Source organism: Schizophyllum commune (assembly GCF_000143185.2).
Source record: "Schizophyllum commune H4-8 unplaced genomic scaffold SCHCOscaffold_14, whole genome shotgun sequence".
Lineage (NCBI taxonomy): Eukaryota > Fungi > Basidiomycota > Agaricomycetes > Agaricales > Schizophyllaceae > Schizophyllum > Schizophyllum commune.
In genome coordinates this window covers 826,581-850,703 of record NW_026089551.1, presented here as the reverse complement: position 1 = coordinate 850,703, position 24,123 = coordinate 826,581, and the positions used below count along the sequence as shown (strand labels likewise).

The 24,123-nt window shown below is 55.9% G+C and overlaps 11 protein-coding genes and 1 non-coding gene across 12 annotated transcripts; 5 read left to right on the top strand and 7 right to left on the bottom strand.

Annotated features, from left to right (window-relative positions):
* Positions 1–7: 7 nt before the first annotated feature.
* SCHCODRAFT_02643269 (thioredoxin-like protein) lies at positions 8–1,058 on the bottom strand. Its single transcript, XM_003027131.2, has 4 exons — positions 815–1,058; positions 557–753; positions 395–509; positions 8–341 (listed from the first exon to the last, which is right to left on the bottom strand). The coding sequence occupies exons 1-4, from the start codon at positions 983–985 to the stop codon at positions 177–179; spliced, it is 648 nt and encodes a 215-aa protein (XP_003027177.1). The 5' UTR covers positions 986–1,058; the 3' UTR covers positions 8–176.
* A 1,385-nt stretch (positions 1,059–2,443) lies between these two features.
* Positions 2,444–3,653, bottom strand: SCHCODRAFT_02518687 (uncharacterized protein; the record flags this gene model as incomplete). Its single annotated transcript, XM_003027130.2, has 7 exons — positions 2,444–2,491; positions 2,546–2,803; positions 2,859–2,929; positions 2,981–3,254; positions 3,303–3,314; positions 3,368–3,460; positions 3,516–3,653. The coding sequence occupies 7 exons, from the start codon at positions 3,651–3,653 to the stop codon at positions 2,444–2,446; spliced, it is 894 nt and encodes a 297-aa protein (XP_003027176.1).
* Positions 3,654–3,811: 158 nt separating this feature from the next.
* On the bottom strand, positions 3,812–4,513 carry SCHCODRAFT_01249419 (uncharacterized protein). The gene has a single exon (XM_050341318.1). The coding sequence runs from the start codon at positions 4,438–4,440 to the stop codon at positions 4,009–4,011; it is 432 nt and encodes a 143-aa protein (XP_050197483.1). The 5' UTR covers positions 4,441–4,513; the 3' UTR covers positions 3,812–4,008.
* A 207-nt stretch (positions 4,514–4,720) lies between these two features.
* Positions 4,721–6,431, bottom strand: SCHCODRAFT_01216980 (uncharacterized protein). Its single transcript, XM_003027129.2, has 11 exons — positions 6,303–6,431; positions 6,184–6,251; positions 6,078–6,128; positions 5,881–6,027; positions 5,798–5,828; positions 5,682–5,745; positions 5,589–5,633; positions 5,410–5,535; positions 5,201–5,361; positions 4,932–5,151; positions 4,721–4,875 (listed from the first exon to the last, which is right to left on the bottom strand). Exons 1-11 carry the CDS (start codon positions 6,326–6,328, stop codon positions 4,849–4,851), a joined length of 966 nt encoding a protein of 321 aa, XP_003027175.1. The 5' UTR covers positions 6,329–6,431; the 3' UTR covers positions 4,721–4,848.
* An 877-nt stretch (positions 6,432–7,308) lies between these two features.
* Positions 7,309–9,105, top strand: SCHCODRAFT_02592894 (FAD/NAD(P)-binding domain-containing protein). Its single transcript, XM_003027314.2, has 10 exons — positions 7,309–7,826; positions 7,875–7,971; positions 8,018–8,045; positions 8,098–8,120; positions 8,168–8,190; positions 8,240–8,301; positions 8,353–8,529; positions 8,586–8,666; positions 8,720–8,903; positions 8,957–9,105. The coding sequence occupies exons 1-10, from the start codon at positions 7,679–7,681 to the stop codon at positions 8,998–9,000; spliced, it is 867 nt and encodes a 288-aa protein (XP_003027360.2). The 5' UTR covers positions 7,309–7,678; the 3' UTR covers positions 9,001–9,105.
* A 263-nt stretch (positions 9,106–9,368) lies between these two features.
* On the bottom strand, positions 9,369–9,888 carry SCHCODRAFT_02519424 (uncharacterized protein; the record flags this gene model as incomplete). The annotated part of the gene is made up of 3 exons (XM_003027128.2): positions 9,369–9,620; positions 9,672–9,800; positions 9,850–9,888. The coding sequence occupies 3 exons, from the start codon at positions 9,886–9,888 to the stop codon at positions 9,369–9,371; spliced, it is 420 nt and encodes a 139-aa protein (XP_003027174.1).
* A 2,283-nt stretch (positions 9,889–12,171) lies between these two features.
* Positions 12,172–16,014, top strand: SCHCODRAFT_02673152 (uncharacterized protein; the record flags this gene model as incomplete). The annotated part of the gene is made up of 12 exons (XM_003027313.1): positions 12,172–12,346; positions 12,417–12,934; positions 12,983–13,148; positions 13,343–13,460; positions 13,508–13,640; positions 13,690–13,865; positions 13,913–14,583; positions 14,615–14,956; positions 15,053–15,169; positions 15,469–15,546; positions 15,602–15,752; positions 15,810–16,014. 12 exons carry the CDS (start codon positions 12,172–12,174, stop codon positions 16,012–16,014), a joined length of 2,850 nt encoding a protein of 949 aa, XP_003027359.1.
* On the top strand, positions 15,857–16,689 carry SCHCODRAFT_02717674 (uncharacterized protein; the record flags this gene model as incomplete). Its single annotated transcript, XM_003027312.2, has 2 exons — positions 15,857–16,489; positions 16,540–16,689. Exons 1-2 carry the CDS (start codon positions 16,064–16,066, stop codon positions 16,687–16,689), a joined length of 576 nt encoding a protein of 191 aa, XP_003027358.1. The 5' UTR covers positions 15,857–16,063.
* A 160-nt stretch (positions 16,690–16,849) lies between these two features.
* Positions 16,850–19,260, bottom strand: SCHCODRAFT_02112765 (uncharacterized protein). The gene is made up of 6 exons (XM_050341830.1): positions 18,444–19,260; positions 18,243–18,390; positions 18,130–18,189; positions 17,916–18,080; positions 17,608–17,862; positions 16,850–17,558 (listed from the first exon to the last, which is right to left on the bottom strand). The coding sequence occupies exons 1-6, from the start codon at positions 18,888–18,890 to the stop codon at positions 16,966–16,968; spliced, it is 1,668 nt and encodes a 555-aa protein (XP_050197482.1). The 5' UTR covers positions 18,891–19,260; the 3' UTR covers positions 16,850–16,965.
* Positions 19,261–19,291: 31 nt separating this feature from the next.
* Positions 19,292–21,142, bottom strand: SCHCODRAFT_02556653 (uncharacterized protein). Its single transcript, XM_050343718.1, has 5 exons — positions 20,820–21,142; positions 20,687–20,768; positions 20,273–20,639; positions 19,713–20,217; positions 19,292–19,662 (listed from the first exon to the last, which is right to left on the bottom strand). The coding sequence occupies exons 1-5, from the start codon at positions 21,012–21,014 to the stop codon at positions 19,417–19,419; spliced, it is 1,395 nt and encodes a 464-aa protein (XP_050197481.1). The 5' UTR covers positions 21,015–21,142; the 3' UTR covers positions 19,292–19,416.
* A 1,141-nt stretch (positions 21,143–22,283) lies between these two features.
* Positions 22,284–23,906, top strand: SCHCODRAFT_02643238 (uncharacterized protein). Its single transcript, XM_003027311.2, has 7 exons — positions 22,284–22,643; positions 22,704–22,796; positions 22,855–22,866; positions 22,928–23,201; positions 23,253–23,323; positions 23,380–23,637; positions 23,689–23,906. Exons 1-7 carry the CDS (start codon positions 22,509–22,511, stop codon positions 23,749–23,751), a joined length of 906 nt encoding a protein of 301 aa, XP_003027357.1. The 5' UTR covers positions 22,284–22,508; the 3' UTR covers positions 23,752–23,906.
* A 106-nt stretch (positions 23,907–24,012) lies between these two features.
* SCHCODRAFT_t251 lies at positions 24,013–24,094 on the top strand. Its single transcript has one exon. It is a non-coding gene; the product is annotated as a tRNA-Phe (tRNA).
* Positions 24,095–24,123: the final 29 nt, after the last annotated feature.

Sequence of the window (24,123 nt, the reverse complement as noted above, 5' to 3'; positions counted from 1 at the left end):
CAGAAAAGGCGACGTCGACGTGCAGGGAAAGAAATCAAGTTTTGTAAGTGCGCTCGGCAAATCCCGAGCGAGTCTGGTAATTTGGCAAGAGAACGAGCCATTTGCACTTGATTTGCTACTGCATAGTCCTTTTAGTTATACAAGATTCTACAGTCCTTTCCTTCGTCCTTCATCACCTACGCGGTGCCCTTCACACCATCCTTGACCGCCTGCCACGACTCGCGCGACGAAATGTCCTTCCACCAGCGCGCCACGTTCGGCTTCTTCTCCAGCCCGTTGTACCCGATCTTCGCCAGCATCGAGCCGTATGGGATGTGGAACAGGTCGGCAAGCGTCAGCTTCTGCAGCGGGGGTCAGCCATCGCACTCTTCGGTAGTCAAGCTTTAGCACGAACGTCACCGGCGAGGTACTTTTGCCTGCCTAGGATAACGTCGTACGCGTCGAGCTTCTTGTCGAGCACCTCCAGCTCGGTCTTCGCGAGCTCGTCGCTGCCGCCGAGACCCTTCATCCTGCAAAGGTTGTCAACAAAGAGCGAGATGAGGCTGCTGCCACGCACGGCTTGAAGATCTTCTCCGCGACCGCGCTGCTCGCATAGCGGTCAAAGTTGCTGCCCTCGATAGACACAGCCTGCTCAAAGAGCGCCTTCTCCTTCAGCCCCGTCGGGACGAGGTTGATGCCCTGCTCTGGGTACTTGTCGTTCAGGTAGCGGGCGATTGCGCGGCTCTCGAACAGCGTGAAGCCGTCGTCGTCGACCTGCGCTAGTGCATCAGCCCTGCCGAACCGAATGCAAGGCCGAGTGAGGAGAGTCACGCACGATGTACGGGACCTGCCCGAACGGCTGTTTCTCGACGAACTCGGGCTTCTTGTGCTCGGCCTTCGCGAGGTCGATGGGCACGAACTTGAACGGGATCTTCTTCTCCATCAGCACAATCCCAACGCGGCGCGTGCACGTCGACATCGGGGAACCGTAGAGCGTGAGGACCATCGGGAAGGTATGTGTGGAGGAGAGTTGCTAGCGAGGCGTTGTGGATAGGGAGGTATAAGGTGGGCAGACCGATGACGTCCACCCCACCGACGTGCCCCTTATATACCGCGCGCCCCTGGCCCGCTCTAAGGGAACCATCGCGCGGTCTAATTTCGATGCCGCTGCGAGGTTAACGTTCGAGAGAATGCGCGCACAATCTGATATCAATCCAAATGGGCGTACTGAATAAGCGCGCGTCAGCAGGGTAATCATGATTAGCCAACGCGTGTGTGGCAAGGGCGACGTCGTGCGCGTGGAACCAGGGACACCGATATCCCCAGATGGCAGTCTTTGAGGGCTCGACGGGGATGTGGTTGAAGTGTTAGGCTGAGGGCTTGTTGAGGGCAAGGAACGCTAGGGGATGGCAGAGAGAGGTACATCGAGGTGCAGGGGAATACTTTTGTTCCATTCTCAAACTGAAAGCTTACCGATGTGCTGTAGCTTGTCGGGCGTACGACGGTCATGAACTGACAGCAGTGCGACCATAGATCGGCCCAACAGTCAGCAGGCGCCTTGAGTAGGCAAGCGGAAGCGCCCGCAGTACTGTCAGAGAGTCATTTTCATCACTAACTGTCGATATTCGCGATGCTTGGGTGTATGGCGAGGTGGCACCCGCCTGGGCCCGCTTGGGAAATCCTGGGAAACCCCAACGAGATGATAGAGGCTTGGAGGTATCGCCTCGGGCTTTGAGTACAATTGCGCGGCGATACAGCTCGCCGATAGATGTAAGTGAAGCTCTGGAGGTGCCAAGTCGAGGTACAGCACGAAGCGGTCATTGAAGGGGGCCACTGACGGAGAGGCCGATGACGGCGGAGCGGAAGTACGTCTATCAGGCGGAGCCATCGCTTCTCCTCTTTCCTGGAAATGTCCGAAAGTCGATACGTGGCTTGAGGACCGCAACGTGAGCTCATGTGAGCAGCCGAAAATATAGGGCGCGAAGATCCAACGTGCTCCGACATACAGCGCAGCGAAGGCGGCGAGCCCGGATCATCGACTCCAGTCTGTTGAGCCTGTTCTGCAGTGATCTCGTGTGGAAGTCGCATCGAAGTGCATGTCGTCTGACGAGATAGAATGACCTTCAAACTTGGAGAAAATAATTATCCTTCCACGGCGACGACCGGAGATGGTGGAAGTCGGTGGGAAGGCCTGGGAAAGTCTGTGACGTTACGACAACAGTCACAGGTGCGGGTTTTGCCGGGCGCCAAAATACGAACAAGCAAACGGGCGCCATGACCTTGTCCTGAACGCCCATTGTACTCAAGAAAGCATCATTCAAGACGTATCAAATCCAAGTTCCACAGAATCCTAGACATTCTCATAAATTTCCCAGCCACTTTAAAGCTCACCGACGTACATACACCGAAGGAATACTTACAACTTACACAATACATACACTGGCAACCCACTACAACAGAGACCCTAGATCCTGACGAACACGGGCAGAAGCTGACACCCAGAAAACCAGAGCTGAGAAAAAATCTCAGCATTCGGTGCACGGCAGCGCATGAGACCAATACTTACATTATACCAAAAGTAGGACGCCTCGTCGCCCTCGTGCGATTCGTCCGTGGTCAGGTGATAGGCCGTGCGAGCAGCGAGGGCGTAGTAGACGAGAGTGACGTACGCTGGAGGCTGCCAAATGTACACGAGCGCCGTGCTCCAGGAGAAGAGCAAGCAGAGGAGAGACCAGCGGGCGAGGGTTTGAGGGAGGACGATGGCCAGGGTCTTCCGCCCAATGGCCGCATCGCCTGCGCGATCGCGGAAGTCCTGTGTGTGTCCCTGGAGAGCGGTCAGGTGATGGAAAGAGAGGGAGATCGGGCGAGGGAGCACGTACGGTGGTCGAGAAAATCGAGAATTGAAGGAGAAACGCTAGCTGTGCGGTTGGGGACAGCGCATGTCCGTCCTCTGAGTTGCATCGTAAGGATAGACGATCTCAAAGCATGCAGTCCGACTCACCGAACATCAAAGTCACTCCCCAGCAAAGGCACGTATACCCCAGCGCGCCGACGGGCGACTTGAGAGCCCAGAAGCGGGCCAATCCGCCCTGGTTGTACGACGAGATGGCGATGAGGTGGATGATACTTGGCGTGAGGCCCCCGTATATGGCGCTCATGATGAGCGAGAGGACTACCAGCGTGACGTGCAGACGATGTGCGGCTTCGAGGGAGATGCGTCCAGAGACGATCGGGCGAAAAGGCTTGGAAATCCGGTCTTCTTCGAGGCCGACTGTCTTTGGGGCATATTAGTGGTATTATCGCTAGGAAGATTTTTGAGATACCTGATTCTTGATCTGTGTAGATGTCAACATATGCCGCAAGGGACATAGATTGCTTCGAAGCTTACCTCGAACGCGATGAGGTGCAGCTCCATCCAAAGGAAGCCTCTGAAGAAAGCCGCAACGCTGCGAGGTCCAGCTAAGGCGTAGCCGAACGTGAGCTGAAAGTTGTTATGAATGAAGGTCGCGCGCATCGTCGTTCTGGGAAGTACGCACCATAGGAAGGACCGTCGTAGAGATGTCAGTCTTGTTGAACAGGTAGAGAGTGTAAATAAAGTGCGCCGCCCTCTCCCCGGCGAGGAGAGGTAAGCGGATGGTCTTGGATATCGAAGGAAGAGACGAGGCGACCGCCATCGTGCTGTGAGAGTGGGCACAAAATCGCAAGCGATCTTGGGCATGAAGCTATCGATTTCTCTTTTATATCGCCATCGCTTTGCTGAATCCATTGCCGAGCAACCCCATGCACACATCCACTATGGAGTCGCTCGTGTCATCCCATTCTCCCGGGCTCACCGCATGCAAGATCAGAGTTTCCAGAGTCTGAGAGTATCATACAGAATGCACTCGCACCGCCGTACTGCACGCCCATCGCACTCGGGGAAGATATCGCTCGCGATACCTACGGCATTCGCCACGCTCTGCGGAGGTCCTCGAGGGCTGGGCGAGCCATCAATGGCGGGGGCTCGATACCATTGGTAGGACGCCAATATCATTGACGGGGCAGTCTGCAGATGCGCACGGAGAGCCACCGAACCCCATTTAGGACACAAGGAAATTCCCAAGGACATAGTTCGCAGGTGAACCCGTGCCACCGAAAGCACGCCCCAACGCTTCTAGAACCTGCACAGATCACGGGCGCCTCTGACGGCGATGGAGGTTCATGCATACCATCGATGCGACAAGGTATGTCGTGATGCAAGAAGGCGCAGAGGACGAGTGAGAGACCGCAAGACGGGAAGAAGCTGATGTCCGTGTTCAGCTCGGATGCCGACGAATGGCGTTCGTGTAGCGCGTAGAGTATGCATATGAAAGGTAAGAACCATTGATCCCGAATGTCAATAGCGATGCATCTCGGGATACAACCGCTGAAATTCGGGCAAGCCTCGAGGGATGCGGTCAGTGGACAAGCGATGAGAATCATTAGCCGCCCTCCGTGTGTCAGAGACGCGAATGCGGGTCCTATTCTGGGGCTGAGAACATACTTGCGAGTTGAGCGGAGGGGAGGTGCAAGCGCACCGCAGCTTGTTGGTCGTGTGGACGTCGAAGACAAGTCCGGATGCTCTCGGACTTGGCATGGGCTCAGCGTGAGAGGATTCGGCGATATCCGACTGGAGTTATTACGTAGCACGTGACTGGACGGTTGAACTTTTGAGTGCGCGTGTGCGGCTCTGACAGCCGCAAGAGTCGAACTGCTTCGCGTTGAGAAGGTTCTGTTCATTCAGGGTATACCACAGATGCAATACATGTATACACCAAGCTACAAAGTCGTACAAAAAATAGATAACGAACGACTCCAATCCAAGGAAAGGGGGCATCATGGTGTGCACTTTTACACGGCGCTTGCTCCGGCGTCCTTCTGTAGAGAGAATGAATTAGCAACTAGTCTCTACTGAGGTGAAAAAAAACGCATACCCAGGTCTGTGTGGTGATTACGACCCCGCCGGAGCGTTTGCCCTCAGTGGGGACCTGGTTGTCCGAGTCGTCCGATAGAAGAACACGCCGCCCCGGCACTGAGTTGGTTGATCGTATGGACATCGATATGTCCGACACCTCTCCGGCCGCATGTCGCATGTGGCGCGCGTTCAGAGTAGCGAGAAGCGCATTCGAGTACAGCTTTCCCAATGCGTAGCCTCTGCGAACGACGTGAGTGTCGAGGACTCGAGGGAGGAAAGAAAACTAACGGCGCTTCATGGAATTCCTCGTACGGACGAGCAACGAGGAGAGACAGCTCTAGTGCTGCGACTATAGTGGTCGCAAGACCAGTCTCCAGTGTGAGGTTGATCATCCTCGTCAGGAGGTCCTCCGTCCGGCGGAAAGGGGTACCACGCCGCGAACGGGTGAGCTGCTCGAAGTCAGTCATATATCGCGCACCACTGCGCGCTTGACACACCAGCAAGAACATTGAGACCGTGATGATGAGATCACATAGAAGGCTTCCTGCTAGCCAAACTACACATCCAGGGAAGATGGCGATGACGGTCTCGATTGGCGACACCGTCTTGCTGATGATGGCGGACTGAGAGATTGTGTGAGGTCATTTCGATCGGTTGGACGAGGGGCAGAGCGTACCCTCGCTCCGGAGATGATTGCGGCCAGACATTGTATGAGTGCTACCTGTAAGAACCCGTAAAAGAAGCCCTAATAGCAGAGGAGATCACGTACAATGACAATGAAACCGCTGAGCAGGTAGCTCCATAACTTCTTGCCGGACAAGACCCATATACGCCTGCGGGTGTTTATGAGCGAAGGGAGGGAAGGATAGAGGGCAAAGGTCCGACCATGAGAAGAAGATCTGGATCATGGCGGCGACTGATATATATATATGAATGTCACGTCGGTTGGGGTACGAGGTTGCACATACCCAGTCCGTTGACGACGAGCAGAGTGAGTGCGGTCCATGGCCGATGCGCCAATCCTTCAACATCTCCCCAGCGGGTGACGAGCAGTCCGTACGAAAGATCGGTCAAGAACCCCGTCTGGACGGTGTCGAGTATGGCGATCGTGTATACTAGTGATCGAAATAAGTCGCGTCCTCGGTATACCGTTGAAGGAACGCACCGAAAAGCTTGATCGGCAAGGGATCCTGGATGCTGAACGTAACATAGAGGTCTACAAGAGTGAAGTGATGAGTTCCCGTATATCAGTGCGGAGGCGGGATTCGCACATAATTGCACGATGAAGACGCCGAAGAGCAGATAGTTGAAGATGATGCCGATGAACTGGGGGACCAGGCTGAAGTACGATCAGCGAAGTCCAGAGCGCGGTAAGAAGTGACGAGCGTACACTGCGAGGAGCTCGGGAGCAGCCATGTCTGCGAAGGGATCACGCGTGCCGGAGAAAAGCGCACGGAGAGAGCGTGACCCTTATAAGGTGCTGTGCACTCCCGCACCGCATACACAGTCCCACGCTGACTTGCGCTCCGATGTTGCATGTACATCTGTATCAGCGACTAGGTCTCGGAATGCAGTCGAAGTCCCACTGAGCTTCAGCCCCACGTCAGGCCGCCTGATGCAGAGAAGTGCGTCGAGTTGGCGCCATATGTACATTGGCAGCGGTACGCTGATGCTGGGATCATGGTGCTGCTATTGCGGACGGAAGTGCAGGACAAAGACACGGGGGTATAGCCGTTGCTTGGCCCGGAGGTCATCGACGCGAACGGATTCGGCGCGACAAGACTTCTTCGCTATCCGAGATACGGACGCATGTGCGTGAAGATGGGATCCCACGCAAATCACCTTCGAAAGATGTCAGAGCTGAACTCACGATCCTGGCGGAGGCCAATGCATAGGATAGCGCGATCAACGGAATGTCTTTGTCTGCGAGGAGTAAGCACCGTATTGAAGATGTTCGACAGTCAGATGCTGATCTTCATTCGGGAATTAGCGTACAGACTTGAACGCTGAGGGGCTCAGCGTAACCATGGAACTCGTTGCACGAGTGAGTCAAGCCCGGCTGCATTTGATGTTCAGGCGAAACCGATCTGGCAAGATGGATTCTGGCTAAGAATTACTCTGGGAAAGGCTTGGGTAGACGGAACCAGCAGGAGCACCATGCATGAAGAGAGCATGATGGTTCGGTGGAAGGTGGCTTCGGCTGCCGCCGATGAAATCCACGTGCGAACATGGACCCATACGGATTTTTTTTTTAAAACTCTGCACTTCTATACCGCTACAAGCTAAGGTGAAGCTAAGACGCGGTCCTCCGCCAGTACTCCCTCCATCCGGAAGCCCGAGGACCCATACGGATATCACGGTGCTCCTTCCCGAACCATCATCGTATTCTCGTGTGCGAACCCGTTGAATCGAAGGCTCCCTTGGCACCCTGGTCCCTGATAATCTACTATAGACAAGAGGTATTGCGAGTCCCGCGACCCTCCGTTGCTGCGTAGGTATCGCACAACTCTCAATGATCCTCTCGCCACGGCGCAGGATCACGGAGGCTACCGTGCCCGCACTAGAATGAGCTCGGGATGCCCCCCCTAACACCGGCAGAATCTCAGAGGCTTACATCCCTCATCACCCTCTCATCAACAACCCACGGCAGAAGAGGGTCTCGACAGCATGTATTCGCACGCGCCCGTTGTTCAAAAGGATTGACGAACGATACGCGACGCTAGCGGCTCCTCGCACCCTGAGCTCTCATATTCTATCTCCATCAACATGGCTGTTGCAGAGTACGATTACATCGTCATTGGCGCCGGCACGGCGGGCCTCTCGCTGGCGACACGGCTTGCGCAGGCAGACAAGTCTGTTCTCGTTCTCGAAGCTGGTAAAGACTCCAGCGAAGCCGCAGAGATCAATGTTCCAGGTGAGGGAGGCAGGAATGACCCACTTCGTACGCTCACTTCCTGTCAAGGCTTTTTCATGAAGAATATCGGCCATCCGGACCGCGACTGGGCTTTCTTTTCTCAGCCGCAGGCGCACGCCAACTCGCGCGCCGTGTTTCTGCCTCGGTGAGTACAATATATATCTATTGCGCTCGGTGCTCATTCCATGTAGGGGCAAGGGTGTCGGAGGTACCAGCGTGGTAAGTCGTCTGCTCTCGGCTCCTCCACTGAGCTCAAGCGTGTCGCACACAGTTGAACTTCATACAATGGAATCGGTGTGTGGCATAGTCTCTCACGAGAACGTAATTGCTAATCGTCTCAGGGCGTCGGCACCTGAGTATGACGGTACGGCCTCTGACACCTGTTGTCAAACAAGTGCTCATACATCTTGCAGCGCTTGAAACCCTCGGATTGGAGGGTTGGAATTGGCAGAACCTACTTCATTACTTCAAGAAGGTATGACATACGTCATTCACTTGTTTCTTCGTTGAGTTGAGTTTTCATCAGTCAGAGACCCTCGTCGCTCCGGAGAGCGCGCAGGAAGCAACCCTATTGAAGCTCGACCCCGCCGCGCACGGAACGTCCGGCCCCATCATCGTCGCCCCACCGACGCAGATCTCGTCTGTGCATCTCCCTTTCCTCCAAGGGTTCAAAGAACTAGGCTTCCCAACGAACTACGACAGCGTAAGTCGTTTGCGAATTCTGCAAGGCTCCGCCTCGCCTGCTCACGCACTATACAGTCGGACGGAGACAACATCGGGGCGTGGACGAGTCTTGCAAACATTGATCCTGCGGATGCTACGCGGTCATCGAGCGCATCGGTACGTTGCCATATCCTGCCGTCCATTGACCATGACTTTGATGCTCCGGACAGGTCTACCTCAAGCTTAAGTCGTCTCTGCCTCATCTCGAAGTCATCCCAAGCGCCCATGTGTCTCGTGTAGTATTTGCTGACGAGGCGAACGCGGACGGTCTGGTGACCGCGACTGGCGTAGAGTACATCAAGGACGGAGAGAAGCGGTTCGCGAAGGCGACAAAGGAAGTGATCGTCAGCGGTGGTATGAAGGGCCTTTCTCCTTCCCAAACAACTCTCACTGACTGCGCCGTCCAGGAGCGTATCAAACACCGCAAGTACTTGAGCTGTCAGGTGAGTGACTTACTATATATGTCGAATACGGATAACCGCATCAGTAAGATCACAAATGGATTGTTTTGAATTGATTCGAATTGTTTGCGATGGACCATCCCCGACCATCACACCATCGGCAATCCAGCAACTCCATGTTCTGGAAGGGACAATCCGAGGCGAAATCATCGCATAAAAGTGACCACAATTCGCCAACTGAGTCTCGGGTCGCACCATCACGCCACTGGCCATTCAGCCATTGAGATTCCGGAAATTAGAATTCATTAAAAAGCCGGGTCTCTACAGTAATACGACGTACGAAGGAGCGGACATGCAGTAGATACAGCACAAATTGTAAAGTATAGAAAGGGTACCATACGAGGGCAAATAATACTGATTACGGTGAGCTGGGTATACGAAGACGGTCCCGGCGACTCGCGAGAGGTGTCTTGTGGCCCATCGTGACGGGCTTCTTCTGCTCTTGCTTGACGCCGCAAGCTGCATAGATACTGGCCCAGTGGCTGTCCCGAAGGCTGGCAATCATTCGGCCGTATTGCTCGACAGCAGTGCTGGCGTAGTCCTTGGTGAAGTCGTCGTATTCCGTGGGTTTTGAGCCCGTCTCGCCATATGCATCAAACGCGCGCTCGAGCTGGAGTGACGAAATCAGCTTACAAAAGATCAATGAGATAGTACCACTCACTGCTGCCACGACAAGCGCTAGGAGGCCAACGGGTCGAGTAAGCTTGATCATGGGTGTGGAGGTAAAGTGCTTGAGGTGCGGCGAGAGCACATCAATGATGATGTCGGACTCGAAGATGCCGTACGCCTTCTGAAGAACATATGAGAATCGCAAAAAAGAACAGCGGAGCGTTACGCACGATGTAGGACGGGTCATCTTCACCCACACCGCAATTCATGGGTGTCGGGTTTTTGTAGATGAGGGCCCCGTCGTCCCTCAAAGCCCACCCGACGTACTCCTTGATCTTGTCTGGCTGATCTCGGTACTCGGCTTTGCGGAAGAAGGTATCGACGGCCGCGACGGCCTGGGATGCGATGGCTGAGCGCTTCTCGTTGACGCGCTTGATCGTCTACAATGAAGGTCAGTCGCATGGAAGAGTCCGTGAACTTACAGACACGTACCTTCACGTACAGCTCGTCGTTCGATGACAGCATGTAGGTGTTGTCCGAGTGGAGCTCATCAAACAAGACTTGTAGTTGGTTGAGGTACACGACGGACTTGACGAAGGAGAAGGGATACTTTGACATGAAGAGCTTCGCGTACGCACAGGGCAACCAGATCGTCGTGTACTTGACGTAGGACGGAACGGGCTTGAACGCAACACCGTCATTGAGGACCACAGCGGAGCTCTTCGACAAAGAAAGAGGGTCGGCGGAGAGAGGAGATGGGCTAAGATGTTCCACCTTGACGATCGATGAGGGGGTGATGATCTTGCTGTTCGACGAAGGCTGCGACGAGGGTTTACGTGCGACCTGCGCCATGCGTGTGGGTTTGCGTGCGCCTTGCCGTTGCGCAGTGACAACAGGCTTCTCATCGTCACTATCGATGACGATAACCTTGAGGGACTGTCAGCTATCGGCTGAATACGTATGAATGGTCAACGCACCTGATCGTTGCGTCGCGCCGCATCCCGCCTCCCCTCTACTGCACGCTTAAGCGCATCCGCCCTCTCATGGCGGTCCAGGTGATGACCGTGGCCAGATGCTAGGGAAGGACCGAGCCCGATATCTTCGTCTGTGAGGCCACCGTGGAGGGGATCTTTGGAAGGTGGCGGCGGCGGCAGACGAACGGGCGTCGACTTCGAGACATGGGTAGCCCAATCGCGCTTGAGACCGGTTTCCGTGACGGGACGGCTCCGCTTGGTAGACGGCAAAGATGACCTAGATGCCATGTCAACACGCAAGCTCTTGCGGGTCTACGCAGAGGAAAAATGACCTACCCAACATCCTTCTCCTGAGCCAGAACGCTGCGGGGCTTGAGGGAGTCGGGGTCGAAGCCTTGAGCAAGGAGAAGCTCCCTCAGGATGTCATTGTCTAGGCGCGCGCGCGCGAGGCCAGGGACCACTTTCTTCTTGGTCTGATCAGAACGTGAAGGGAAGAAGTAAGCGAAGGTAAATAACAAAGATAAACACACAAACCTTGTCCGCCTTCTCATCATCCGTGTCCGGCTCCTGCTCCCACTCGTCCTCGGCATAGTCAACGTCCATGGGTTCAGCGACGTCAGCTTCCTCCTGGTCCTCTGCAGGGAAGCCATGATCTGACCCCACATCGTCGAGCGACATGACTGCGCCCTCACGAGCTTCGGCATCCGCGATGATTCCCTGCGCCTCCAAGCGCACGAGGACCTCCTTCTTGGCCTTCTTGAGCGCCACCTCCTCATATTGTATCTCAGCCAGCCTCCTTTTCTCCTCTGCCACCTCTCCTGCGGGCCGCCGCTTTCGTGTCGTGGTCGTGGTAGAGGACACACGTTGACGTGCAGCCCGGGTTGGCTGCGGCTCGCGAGGCGGTATGACAGGTTTCGAACGTCCTCCGGGCTTTTGACCAGCGAGTGCGGTGATGAGAGCAGACTCCTCCATCGTACGCGCCTTTTTTGCGGGCGGATCGTTGACAACATCGAGATCATCCGGTACGTCCTTGTCCGTCGCGTCTCCTGACGTTTTCTCAGCCATCGAACGTGTACGCCGTCTAGCCGAGCTAGCAACCGCGGCACCTGCGCTGGCAGGACTCCCTGCGAGAGCCTCGCCAGCGCCGATTCCTACGGTGCTCATAGGACTTGCAGCGACCTTCGCCTGGCCTTTTGGCGGGCGGCCTCGACGACGAGCCGGAGGGTTAGGGTCACTCAGCAAGTCGCCGGGGGATGTGGATGCAGCCTCAGCTGCGGCCTTCGCAGCTGCAGCTGCCTGCTTCGTGGCTGCTTGCATGGAGTGAGTCGCTTCGTTGTGTGCATCTCAACTCCCCGACTCACGCTTTGCCATCTGCAGGTCGAGATTCTAGGGGAAACGATGACTTGTTGAAGGAGCGGAAGGAGCGGAGGGTCTCGCGCAGCGATGATGGACAAGGAAAGGTTTGAATTTTTCGGACTGGCTGGCACGATTTGTTGCCAAAGTCCGACGCCGTTCCTGGCCGCTCCTTGTTTGTCTGTGTATCTCTCTAGACCATTATCAATCTTACTTCCTCCCGCCATGCCCCCGCCTCGGTTGAATTTCTCCTGCCCATTCCCGCATTGCGAACAGGCATGTCGCAACCAGAGTGGCCTCACCAGACATATCAACGCGAAGCACCGGGAGATCACGCCGGTCAACGATGAGGCCGAGGATCCAGCCAAGTCGACTTTCCTCTATCACAGGCACCTTACTGGTACGGGTTACCCCTTCGTAGGCAATCGTGTACTCATTCGTGGCAACAGCTCTGCCTTGTGATGTTGAAGGACATTATTTGCCTTCCAACACGCCGCCGGAACCGCCGCCACCACCGCCGCCTGTTCCAGCCGACGTGACGGATGATGACGCATGGAATCCCTTCCATTCGCGTGCTGAGTTCGACTTCGCGCACTGGCACTTCGTCACCAATCAAAGCTCTGCTGGAGGAATCAACAAGAACCTCGATATTCTTACTGCCACGCTTTTACCCACCAGTGGCCGTACATTCCCGTGGAAGAACGCTCAAGATGTATACGACTCCATCGACTCTATTCAAGCGAGCTCCACCCCATTTCGGTCCATCAAGATGCGCTACACTGGCCCTCTCCCTCCTGGAACACCACCGAAGTGGATGACGGAGACGTACGAGATGTTCGTGCGAGACTCGCGGCTTCTCCTTCATCAGCAGCTTGCTAGTGAGCAGTTCCGCGATGCGCTCACGCCGCGGCCATACCTGCAGTTCGATCGCGATGGCAAGCGCGTCTTCTCGAACTTCATGTCTGGTGATTGGGCATTCAAGCAGGCCGTGCGTCGTACCTTTTGGCACTCAGATCACCACTCACCCCCTTCTCAGGACATCATCGCGCATGACGAGAACACTCATGGGGCCATGTTTGTGCCCGTTATAGGCGGAAGCGACAAGACAACTGTCTCGGTCGCAACGGGACACCAGGAGTACCATCCTGTGTACCAGTCACCCGGATGTATCACGAACAACGCGCGTCGTGCGCGCGGAGATGGTGTGCTTCCCGTCGCTATGCTTCCCATCCCCAAAAGTGCGCTTTGAGCTCCTCTTCCATAACCTCGACTGACGTGCTCCCAGCGAGCAAGAAACATCGTCGGCGACCTGCTTATCAAACCTTTGTCCGGCAACTCTATCACGCATGCCTCGCCTTCACATTCCGCCCTTTGAGGGACGGAATGACCACCCCAGAGGTCGTTCGATGTGCCGACGGATACTACCGACGCGTTGTCTACGGCCTTGGGCCATACATCGCTGACTATCCCGAGCAAGTCTGGTTGTCTGGCATAGTGCAGGGGTGGTGTCCTAAGTACGTCCCCGTCTTCTGTGACATTGCTATTCTCTGACGAGATTCAGATGTGACGCTGAGCCAGATGACCTTGACTCGGAAAATGCTCGACGACGGACCCACGAGAAGACTGACTTCTTGATCAGTGTATTTGATCCAGGCATTCTCTGGTCTGACTTTGGAGTACGAGTAGATGTTGTGGTGCGTGTGGGGTCATCTCTCGCACGGAATGAAGCTAATTGGGACCCAGCCCTTCACGCACGAGTTTCCCCGAGCGGACATCCACGAACTCCTGTCCCCCGACCTTCTGCATCAAGTCATTAAGGGAACGTTCAAAGATCATCTCGTTACATGGATCGGCGAGTACCTCAACGTGACGTACGGGGCTGCGCGAGCAAAGGAGATATTGGATGATATTGACCGTCGGTGCGTAGATTACTTGCTTGATCCTATTCTATTCTCACAGTATCTAGACTCTCAGCCGTACCATCGTTCCCGGGCCTTCGTCGCTTTCCCGAAGGACGCGACTTCGCGCAGTGGACTGGAGATGACTCGAAGGCGCTCATGCGGGTATACCTGGCCGCAATCGCGGGGCATGTGCCATCGGACATGGTGAAGTGCTTTGCTGCCTTCCTGGACTTCTGTTATATCGCACGACGCAACGCTATCACTGCTCCCATGATCGACGACCTCCGTGGGGCTCTTCGGCGCTTCCATCACCACCGCCAGGTCTTCATTGAGACTGGTGTACGTCCCGACGGCATCTCTCTTCCTCGTCAACACGCCCTTAAGCATTACATTGACTCGATTGTCCTCTTTGGCTCACCAAATGGACTCTGCTCTTCGATCACGGAGTCGAAGCATATCAAGGCCGTCAAGGAGCCGTGGCGCCGCTCGAGTCGGAACATGGCAGCTCTGCGGCAGATGCTTCTGACGAACGTCCGCCTCGACAAAATGCAAGCAGCGCAACTATCGTTCGAGAAGCGCGGTATGCTACAGGGCACAGCGACGTCATTTACAGCCGACATGCTGGCGGGGCGCCCGATCGTCATGGCCGAGGAGGATATGGAGGAGGAGGAGGAGGACGAAGGACCGCCGCTTGGCCCACGCGCGCTGTCGTCGGTGGATCTAGCAGCCACAAGACGTGCGTTTACTTGCTCTTTGATCTCGCACAGAAGCTTACACGGACACAGAGCGCGATTATCCTCGCTATGTGCAGGAACTCAGTCAACACATCTCGAAGCCACAACTCCCCCTCCTCTTGCGCCAATTCCTCTACTCCCAGCTACACCCCGACTGCGAATCCATTACGGAAATCCCCCCGCACGATCTCCCCTACATCACAACGAAGATCGATGTTTTCCATTCTGCGGTGGCACGCTTCTACGCACCGAGCGACCTTTGCGGAGCGGGAGGCATGCGCCGCGAGCGCATCCGCTCAACCCCCAGCTGGTATGGCTGTCCACGCCGAGACACCGTCCTCATCAATGTTGGAGGCGACCCGTCCGTAATGAAAGGTATGAATATTGGCCGTGTCTTCTTGTTTATGGCATTCAATTACGATGGAATTACCTACCCATGCGCGTTGATTCAGTGGCTTGTCCCTGCGTCAGACGCCGTCGACAACGAGACAGGCATGTGGATAGTAGAGCCCGAATACCTACACGACGGCAGCCCTAGTTTGGAGGTCATACATCTCGAGACCATTGCGCGGGGAGTTCATTTGATAGGTACATACGGAAAGGACATGCTACCCGAAGACTTTCATTTTTCGTACTCGCTCGATGCCTTCCGCACATTCTACGTGAATCACTACTCCGACCACCATATGCACGAATTTCTCTCTTGATTCAACTTAATTCGAGTGACTTTTCGAAGGAGCCGCGAGTTCGCTCCTCGACCCAGTTGCCCAATTGTCGTGAATTGTCGAGTGGGCTGGAGTTGTCCAGTTGGTGACCATCGAACAAGTGCCCACAATCGGGCACAATCGCGGCATCAACGTGTTATCTTGCTGATGCGATGCCCACAGGTATCGGCAACAAGGAGCTCTTGGAGAAGCATGGCATCCAGACGGTCGTCGACCTGCCTGGTGTCGGTGAAAACTTACGTGCGTCATCTTCAATGCTCTCGTCCTAGTCAGGCTGACCCATCGCACCTCAGAGGCAAGCATGACTGGAAAGACCTATGTTATCGGCTGTTTACTTTCGCTCAGGAGCACATCTACGTCCCGACCGCTTTTGAGCTCAAGGAGGGGCTCGAGTCTTGGGACGAGCTTCAGAATCCACAACGCCTTGAGGAAGAGATCAAGAAGTAGTGCGTGTTTCCCCTGCGTTCTCGATTTTCCCTCGTCTGACGGCTCGGTGTATCAAGCTACTCCGAGAAGAGGGGTATGCTAACTACGCTTCCGTACTCATACGGGTACATACCCTGGCAAGCTGTCACGTCCGAGGCCGAGGTTCGCGCAGCTGTCGACGAGGCATTGAAGGACAGCGGTGAGGCTTTCCCGTCCGTCGCCAAAACGTGGGCTCTGCAGCGCGATCTCCTCGACAATCCGGCGGTCGCCGCGCTTGAGTGAGGGTCTCGGTACCTTGTCCAGTACCTACGCTAAGCCCCCTCGTAGGATTATGCAAGCGGCCAACTACCACCCCGCCGTCGGCATCACGCCTGAGCCCGGGAAAGTCCACTGCTCTATCGGCGGCCTCCTCCAACGCGCCTTCTCGCGCGGCTCGGTGCACATTCAATCCGCCGACCCGCTCGCCGCGCCAGCCATCGACCCGCAATTCCTGAGCAAGAAGGCCGACCTCACGCTCCTCGTCGACTCCGTGCGCTTCATCCGCAAGCTCGTGCAGACCGAGGGCTACAAGGCCGCGCTGACGCGCGAAGTCGCGCCAGGCCCGGCAGTGCAGACGCAGGAGGAGCTGGAAAAGTATGTGATCGACAACTTTCAGACGGTGTTCCACCCGGTGAGCACGGCGACGATGCTGCCGCGCGAGGACGGGGGTGTGGTGGATGCGAACTTGAAGGTGTATGGGACTGCGAACGTGCGGGTGGTGAGTGGAATGAGCGTCCACGTGTCTGCTATGGTGCTGACCGACCGAAGGCGGATGCCTCCGTTATTCCTCTCCATATCGCTGCACACCCGCAGTCAACGGTCTATGCTATCGCAGAGAAGGTTAGTTTGCCTTCATGCCGAGCGATCGCAGAAGCTTACATCTTTCAGGCCGCCGATATCATACTGCAGGCGAAGTGAACTTGTCCAAGCTGAAGGAGTTGTGTACCTGTACCGTATACGATGCATGTCGAATATGATGGTCAGTGTTTTGAACAGCTCCCTGTGGGACCTCTCCTTTTTTGCGCTTGATCAAGGTAGCCAACATCTTGCCTGTGGCGGATGATACAGACCGCGACGATACTGGTGAAGCATAACATTGCACAGAAACGGGTCATAATATGCTACATGATCGTGAGTGCGGGCTACAGAACATAGATATCTAGCGGAAAGACAGCCAAATCGAAGCGGACACCTTTAAGTCCACGACCGGCACGACCGCTGTCCATTGCGCATCGGGTGGGTAGTCAGATACCAGTCATCGCACCACCCCAGCCGCCACGCCCTCGTCTCCTGATATGGCCTCGTCCCCGGCATCATCACCAGGTCCTTCTCTTTCGCCATCATCCCCAAGTAGTACTCCGAGCTCAGCGGCTTCCCCAGGTCCGTCAGATCGCGCAAGTACTGAAACTCCCACCACCCGAAGCAGAAGACGTCCCGGTCGCGCTGCGCGTACGTGTACTTGCGCGGCACGTCGGGGATCTTGTGGTGCGCGGGTGGGATGTGCGCGGCGGCGTCGGAGGCGGCGGCGAAGCCCGCGCGGTAGATGCGCAGCTCGGAGACGTCGGTGAAGATGAGCTCGTCCTCGGCGCAGTCGGGGACGAGGTCGCGGGGGAGGCCTTGTTTGGCGGGGATGGCTGCGCGGCGGGAAGCGTACGTCGTGCTTTCTGGAGGGAACTGGGGAAAGGCGTGGTTCTGCGCGACGATGTCCATGCTGGTGTCGCTGACAGAGCTCTCGTCAGATTGCTTGACGTGCGACATCACACGTTGGCAAGCCGAGCACAGGTTGTCTTTGTCTGAGGTGAGCATCGCACAATCAAGTGGAGAAAGGAGCCTCACCTTCGCCGTCAGTCTGAGCAGCGCTATCCGCCAGGGTACTCTCCGCCGGGCTTCCAGGCCGTTCGAAGGTCGAGACCCCTTCATCGACGAAGAAGTAACTATCCTCCATAGCAGTGACGACCTGATTCATTTTCGACGGTGTGGCAATGAACGGACGCTCGGTGCGCGTCGATGATGTCGAGCAGTTCAAGCTGCAAGTTCTCGGAGAGAAGTCGCAGATATCCATGAGCCTGTTGAGGTATGCTTGGTGTTGCTCTGTAAGGGTTCGTAAGCATGCGTATACGGCGCCCGTACTGTATACCACTTACCATCGACGTAGGTGAAGGCACAAGAGGGGATAGCAAACAGCAGATAGCACGAGTCGCCCCATGCTACACGGATGGTGATCAAGTCGGGACGCCAAATGCATGAAAGAACGAGCTTCGAGGCCTTGTAGGCTTCGCGCGCAAGGAAAGGGAACGTTTGCAAGGGGACTGGTCATTCTTCAGCGCCACGGTAACAGCCGCGACTGGGTTAGCTCACCAGTGAGTTCGTCCTGAACGATAGCCAAGAGAAGGTGGTAGATGGACACCACAGCGCCATCTGAAGGTCATAGATTAGTATCAACAACGCAAGCAAAGCGCCACTACACGCACCGATATATAGATCATAAACAGGCTGCGTGAATAGATAGAGAACGTAGAACGCCAGGAAGACAAGGAACGAGGTTTCGCGCAAAGAGGGTGGCGTTGTCGGTCGCGGAGAGCGATGACTGTATCTCATTTCGTGCAGTGCCGATGCCACCTGTGGACGTCTGTGTTAGTCGTAAACCCGACACCGTTCAAGTGATAGCGCACCTCCATTGTGGCACCCACAAGAACACCGAGTAGGAGCAGCAGAGCAATGACAGGGAAGAGATCGGGTAGAGGAAGGGACGGTGGCGGAACATCGCCTATCCAGACGAGGTCGGTACAAGTCGAATTGAGAAGCGACGCGTTGGCGTTCGTGGCAAAGGGCTCTGCTTCGTGGTATCTGGCGGGCCGATCGAACGTGTACTGTGCGTCGTCTGGCGGGGTATATGAGGTATCTTCGACCACGATGTATGGTTCGTCGGCCCGACCGTGGTGTGGATTTGGCCTAGTGGGGCGATCGTGCGCTGGCACCGAGGAAAGGGTAGGCGGTGGTTGGTAACGTCCATTTCTGGCGTGCAGGGCGAGCGCGATGATCCATGCAGAAACCTGTCTATAGAACTCGCGCTCCGTCAGACGTCCTGCGAGCGCGGATAGGTGCTCCAGGAAGAGCATAGTGGGTGAGTGGCAAGGAAAAGATGAGTCTAGGGTTGAGTGGCTGGGAGGCCGAGTGATCAGGTTAGCGCGTTTGTTAGCCGGTCAGTCGATCGCGATGAGTGGCAGGGCCAAGAGGTCCTGGCAAAGCAAAGGCGGGTCGTCGCAAAGGAACGCGCTCAGGTTCCGCGGCCACTTTATATCGGCGCGCGCGTCGGATCACAAACAGGAATAAGCGGAGTCTAAATGAGACATGCACACGGGCCATGGCCATGGTCGGCGGCGTGACGTGACCGGCTATGTCCGTGTTGTCCATAATTACCTTATTGGGACAATGGCAAGGCCTAATGCGGCAACTCTTTCAGGGGTTTGTGACGCCGTGATGAACGTCACGAGGCAGGGAACACGAACATGAGGCCTGTGCGCAGCCATTGTTCACGTCATCTTGCAGCGTCAAAGCCTATGTACAAACAACATGCCCTTGACAAAAGTCAGCGACTGGGGGACGCAGGGTAGCCTGATGCACGTACGAACTTGTGCAACGAGCTCAATAGTAAGACCCTGCGCCTGAGTAGTTGGAGGCTTCCGAAGTGCTTCTATCCGCGGCAGGCCTCTCCGCATGCTCGTCGCCATCGTGTAGTTCTACATTCTCCGTCTGCCTTCGCGTGTATTCGACGCTGCCTGGGCCAAATGCCGGCATCGGCGGCACATAAGGTTTAGCGGCCACAGCGGCGCGACCTGCTGGTATGCGCGACTGCAGCTCCGGCTGTGTGGGTACCGGCTGAAAGTGTATCTGGAACGACATCAGTCTGCAAATCGTGCTATGGCAGGGTCAGCGCTCACTGAATCGTTGGTCTTCTTGTAGTGCTTGAGAAAGGTGTTGACCGTGGCAAGCTCGTCGGCAACACGGTCTTTGCGCAATCCCCTAGCCTCATCTTTCTTGAGCGCGATGCTCTTGACGCCCTTGCTCGCGTCTCGGATCGCCTCGAGCTCCTTCTTCGCCCATAACAGCCAGCCCACCGCTTCGCCGCCCTTCTCCGATCCGCCGTTCTCACCAGCGTCAATGCCTAGCCACTTGTGTGCAAGAGCGGCATGAATGGCTGCCTCTGTCGTGAGATATGCCCGCAATGCGTGGGACACGCCTGCATCTTTCGATGCGGATCCTGGCGTCATAGCCAACGCCCGCGCAGCGCCATAGAGCTCAGCACACTCGAGGTGGAGTTTGCCGAGAAGGCTGGGCGATGGATGGGATCGTGGCAATGGTGGTCCGGGGTTGACAGCGCTGTCGTTTGCCGCTCGTGTGAGCAGCTTCCTGATGGCGAGCGTCTGCGCGTCTGCGAGAGCCATCCTACGAAGACCAGTCAGATCTAGATCGACCACGAGCACCAGCTCGACGTACGCACTTCGCGAGCGCAGTGACCACATCTTTGTGCAAATCGGGCGGGCGCGTGAACCCGGCGGCACCCCCATCACGGCTGGCCTCCCAGTCGACCAGCACCCGCTCGCTGATATACGCAAACAGCCCGCTCGCCCGACACAGCAGGCACACGGCGAAATTCAGCTTCTCGTCCTTCGCGCGGCGCTCCGCATCGGAGATAGAGCGGTCGTGCTCGTAGGCGCCGAGCGGCGCGACGACCGCGCGCGCGTGGTTGGAGAGCAGGAAGGCGTAGGTGAGCAGCGCGAACGCGAGGTCGCCGTGCAGCGTGGGAATGTTCAGGCGCGGGGAGTTGTGGAAGACGTTGGCGGAGAGCGTCGTGCGCCAGCTGAAGACTTGCGCTCGGTTAAGCGTGCTTGTGAAAAGATGGGGGAGCGCGCACCTGGCTCTTCGCGCAGTCCGATCTCGTCGTGGGCGACGCAGGACATGATGCCGAGGAGTTGGGGGAGGTAGTCGTCGATGACCTGGGAGGGATTAGCGCTACAGCGACCGGATGAGATGGTGCTCTCGCGCACCTTGACTTGTCTCAGATAGTCCCTCTCATCACCCTCTGTTCGTTTGCTCTCCTTCAAGGCGGCGCGCAGACTCGCGCGCTGCAGAGTTGCATCGGTGATGTGTGATGAGTAGTTCTTCGCCGCGCTATGGTCGGCACAGAAGTCGGCGAAAGAGATGGCGCCGGTCGTTGGCAGCTCGTAGAGGTATGTGCTCATCCCGGAGAAAACTACGCCAGTTACTACGCCTCAAGGCTTCCGTTCACTGTGAAGCACAGCGATACTGCTGTCCAGGGGCGTATGGTCGATGGCAAAGGCAAGATGCTGTTGTGATGGATGGAGACAAGTGATTATCACATGAACTTGACCCGCGTCTAAGCGCCCAGTCCATAGGCGCCCATTGTTCAGGCCTGGCGCCATGCCCAACTCTTTAACTGAAAGTACAGCAGACGCACTTGTTCCTAAAACTATGCTATATTCTAAGCACGCCTGACGTACCTCTATATTTGTGTATCGCGAAAGAGCCTAGCCATGGGTCGGAATTTTGGCCGGCTATGATGTTAGATCCTTCGAAAGATGGTACCAAAAGCAGTCTTTGGTAGAACTATGAGTTTACTTCTCAATACTTGGAAGATACCAGGGAGAATGCACCGTCATGGAGATTGGGAGCCAAGTGATCTGTGTTTGTTTGGCCACATAGGCGCACGTTTTGCTTTCTTCCCACGCATTGAGACTTGTCCTCAACCATCATAATCAGCTTTCGAAAAGGCAAGATTCTCATAGCTCTGTGCTTCCCGGGCTCGTCATGCAAGCCCGATACTCGTCTATCTCTTGCGGTCAATTCCCCAGACAAGACGACCTCGCGACCTGCCACCCTCAAATATCCTCCTTTCAGCCGCAACTTTCACGATCTGTTCGCCATTATCGCGTGCTATACGATCCTGACGAGTTCCCAGTCATGTCGCTTGAAACAACAGTGTCTCGTAAATTACCCTGGGAGGGATCTTCCGACCATGATCCTGCGCCCTTGCGGACAATAACAATGTTCACCGCTGCGCAGGTTGCAGTCACAGCTCCCTCCCATTTTTCTCATGCCTCATGTTTCGGGACTCCGGGGCCCTCAACTCCTGTGAATGCCGGCAAAAACCTTCGCGAACGACGGAATCGCGGGTAATGCCCGGAGGCGGTGGCTATATGCGTTTTCTCAGCATTAAATATATAGGCATTGAGAAGGTGCGAGCGGAATCATTACGAAGCGAGGCCTGGTCTTCGATGGCATTGACGCAGGGATTCCTAGGGACTGTATTGAAGAGAGTGTGTAGGCGGTGGGCTGGGCGTCGCGTGGCTAATCCGCCCGCGCTTTATGGAGAAGCGAAAAGCTTAAACCTTTCTCCTGCGTCATAATACCAGGCGAAGGACACTAGGACGGTGGCCAAGCTGCCCCGCGTGCGGGATGCTCGCCGCCTCCGAAGACTGGCCGCTTCACGAGCTTTATTCAGCAACGAAGGGATAGCTCGTACGTGGACGGCGAGTCGGTGAATCGCCGCGCCCTGATGCCGCTCCTATGACATTGACCGTGTCCTTTACAGGGCGCATTGTCACTACCAAATCCAACACTGATGTCCGCATCTCCAGCTGCGAGCATTGTGTGTTCTCGCGGTGCCGGCGACGATATAAAAGCTGCGCTGTAAACGATGGGTAATCATCGCCTCCATGTTCGCAGAAGTCTCGAGTGCGCTGCGTCTCCTCGCCCGCGTCGCGAAGCGGGCAGCGGACGTCTCTTCGGACGCGCTCTACACCCTCTACCTCTTCTCCGAGTCGAACATCATCGGTGTCCTGCTACCCTCGGTGCGTGGCCTTGCATCAGTCTTCTCGCGCTACGCAAGTCCTAATGGGGTGTCTCGATAGCTCGCGATGGCCTACGCACTCGTCGGCGTCAGTGACGTCGGCGCCTTCCTCGAGGGCTTCGTATGGCTAGAACTTCATTTGCTGGCGTTCGAGGTACGTCCCTACCTTCCCTGACATAGTGTATTCTTGACCTGACCTCGCATCATCACAGATAATGAACCAGGTCCGCGTTGCTCCTTTTCCCTAGCTCTCCGTCTCCGGCTGACGGAATCCTGAGTGTTCAGGTCACCGGCATTGAGGAAGACAAGCTCGAGAAGCCCCATCGCCCGATCCCGAGCGGGCGGATCTCACCGTCTTCTGCGCGCGCGCTGTATGCCTGCGTCGTCGCCTGTGCCCTTCTCATGAGCGCGCGACATGGCATCACTTGGGTGACCGCGGTCTATGCCGTTGCGATTACGGTGTATAATGAGGGCGGCCTTGCGCGCTTTTGGTACTTCAAGTCTGGGCTTGCATCCCTTGGGTACGCGTGCTTTATATCGGGCCCTGCGGTCTGCTTCAGTGAGTGGGGATTGAGCATCGACAATGAATGTCATCACTGAATCTGATCAGGTCAAGGCAGACCATTGCCTCCACAAGCCATCATCGCTCTGACGCAACTGGGCCTCATCTTCTTTACCACAGTCGGTATCCGACGTTAACGACGTGCTGACTAACTTCTGACGCATCTCGTCGCCAGGGCCACGCTCAAGACTTCCGAGACCGCGATGGCGACTCGCTCATCGGCAGGAGGACCCTCGCCCTGATCCTACCTCAAGCATTCGCCAGGTGGACGCTAAGCGCATCTATCCTCGCATGGGCGCTAGCGCTTTGCTACTACTGGGCACCTCCCGCGCTCTTCAGTGCAGTAGTCTACGGCCTCGCAGGAGCGACCGCCGTGTCTTTCTTGACGGACTACTCGCAGGAAGCCGATCAACGCTCTTATGACTTGTATAACGTGCGTGTCGTCCTCGTATTTAAGTGCTCCCAAAGCTGATGGATCTCCCAGCTGTGGCTGGTCTCATGTAACGTGCTTCCGCTGTTCGCGCGTTGGCGAGCGCTTAGCGTATGAGGTTGATCGTCTATATACAGCCTGATAAATTTATAGAATTAGGCCTTGCTAGAGAGGGATCTTCGCCATCAATGAAATAGAATTATGTATACATGCCTTTTGTGCACCTGAGCTCTACACGAGAATCAACGAAATGCATCATACTGTCTTTGCGAGGCAAAGAAAGTAGTCCTCAAATCTGATGCCGCCAGTAGACTTGGCGTGAGACGAATTTACGTCGCTATAAATTCACTGGTAAGTACTCAAAGCATTGGATGCTAAGGCGTGATAGCTCAGTTGGGAGAGCAGCAGACTGAAGATTTGAGCTTTCTGAAGGTCCCGCGTTCAATCCGCGGTCATGCCATAGAAGATAAGGCGGCGTAGTTTTTTTTA

What these genes read in the sequence shown, in the direction of transcription:
- SCHCODRAFT_01216980 (XM_003027129.2), bottom strand. Translation starts at nt 6,328, where the DNA reads ATGGCTGCTCCCGAGCTCCTCGCAGT. An exon ending in GCTCCCGAGCTCCTCGCAGT is followed by an intron (nt 6,252 to 6,302) that starts GTACGCTCGTCA and finishes ATCGTACTTCAG; the next exon opens with CCTGGTCCCCCAGTTCATCG. An exon ending in ATCCAGATCTTCTTCTCATG is followed by an intron (nt 5,746 to 5,797) that starts GTCGGACCTTTG and finishes AAACACCCGCAG; the next exon opens with GCGTATATGGGTCTTGTCCG.
- SCHCODRAFT_02643269 (XM_003027131.2), bottom strand. Translation starts at nt 985, where the DNA reads ATGGTCCTCACGCTCTACGGTTCCCCGATGTCGACGTGCACGCGCCGC. An exon ending in TCGGGCAGGTCCCGTACATC is followed by an intron (nt 754 to 814) that starts GTGCGTGACTCT and finishes GCACTAGCGCAG; the next exon opens with GTCGACGACGACGGCTTCAC. An exon ending in GCGGAGAAGATCTTCAAGCC is followed by an intron (nt 510 to 556) that starts GTGCGTGGCAGC and finishes CAACCTTTGCAG; the next exon opens with GATGAAGGGTCTCGGCGGCA.
- SCHCODRAFT_02112765 (XM_050341830.1), bottom strand. Translation starts at nt 18,890, where the DNA reads ATGCTCTTCCTGGAGCACCTATCCGCGCTCGCAGGACGTCTGACGGAG. An exon ending in TGTTTATGATCTATATATCG is followed by an intron (nt 18,190 to 18,242) that starts GTGCGTGTAGTG and finishes TATGACCTTCAG; the next exon opens with ATGGCGCTGTGGTGTCCATC. An exon ending in TGCCTTCACCTACGTCGATG is followed by an intron (nt 17,863 to 17,915) that starts GTAAGTGGTATA and finishes GAACCCTTACAG; the next exon opens with AGCAACACCAAGCATACCTC.
- SCHCODRAFT_02556653 (XM_050343718.1), bottom strand. Translation starts at nt 21,014, where the DNA reads ATGAGCACATACCTCTACGAGCTGCCAACGACCGGCGCCATCTCTTTC. An exon ending in CGGACTGCGCGAAGAGCCAG is followed by an intron (nt 20,640 to 20,686) that starts GTGCGCGCTCCC and finishes ACCGAGCGCAAG; the next exon opens with TCTTCAGCTGGCGCACGACG. An exon ending in ACAAGAAGACCAACGATTCA is followed by an intron (nt 19,663 to 19,712) that starts GTGAGCGCTGAC and finishes ATGTCGTTCCAG; the next exon opens with ATACACTTTCAGCCGGTACC.
- SCHCODRAFT_02643238 (XM_003027311.2), top strand. Translation starts at nt 22,509, where the DNA reads ATGTTCGCAGAAGTCTCGAGTGCGCTGCGTCTCCTCGCCCGCGTCGCG. An exon ending in TCGGTGTCCTGCTACCCTCG is followed by an intron (nt 22,644 to 22,703) that starts GTGCGTGGCCTT and finishes GTGTCTCGATAG; the next exon opens with CTCGCGATGGCCTACGCACT. An exon ending in GCTCTTATGACTTGTATAAC is followed by an intron (nt 23,638 to 23,688) that starts GTGCGTGTCGTC and finishes TGGATCTCCCAG; the next exon opens with CTGTGGCTGGTCTCATGTAA.
- SCHCODRAFT_02592894 (XM_003027314.2), top strand. Translation starts at nt 7,679, where the DNA reads ATGGCTGTTGCAGAGTACGATTACATCGTCATTGGCGCCGGCACGGCG. An exon ending in GTCGGCACCTGAGTATGACG is followed by an intron (nt 8,191 to 8,239) that starts GTACGGCCTCTG and finishes TACATCTTGCAG; the next exon opens with CGCTTGAAACCCTCGGATTG. An exon ending in TACTTCATTACTTCAAGAAG is followed by an intron (nt 8,302 to 8,352) that starts GTATGACATACG and finishes AGTTTTCATCAG; the next exon opens with TCAGAGACCCTCGTCGCTCC.
- SCHCODRAFT_01249419 (XM_050341318.1), bottom strand. Translation starts at nt 4,440, where the DNA reads ATGATTCTCATCGCTTGTCCACTGACCGCATCCCTCGAGGCTTGCCCG.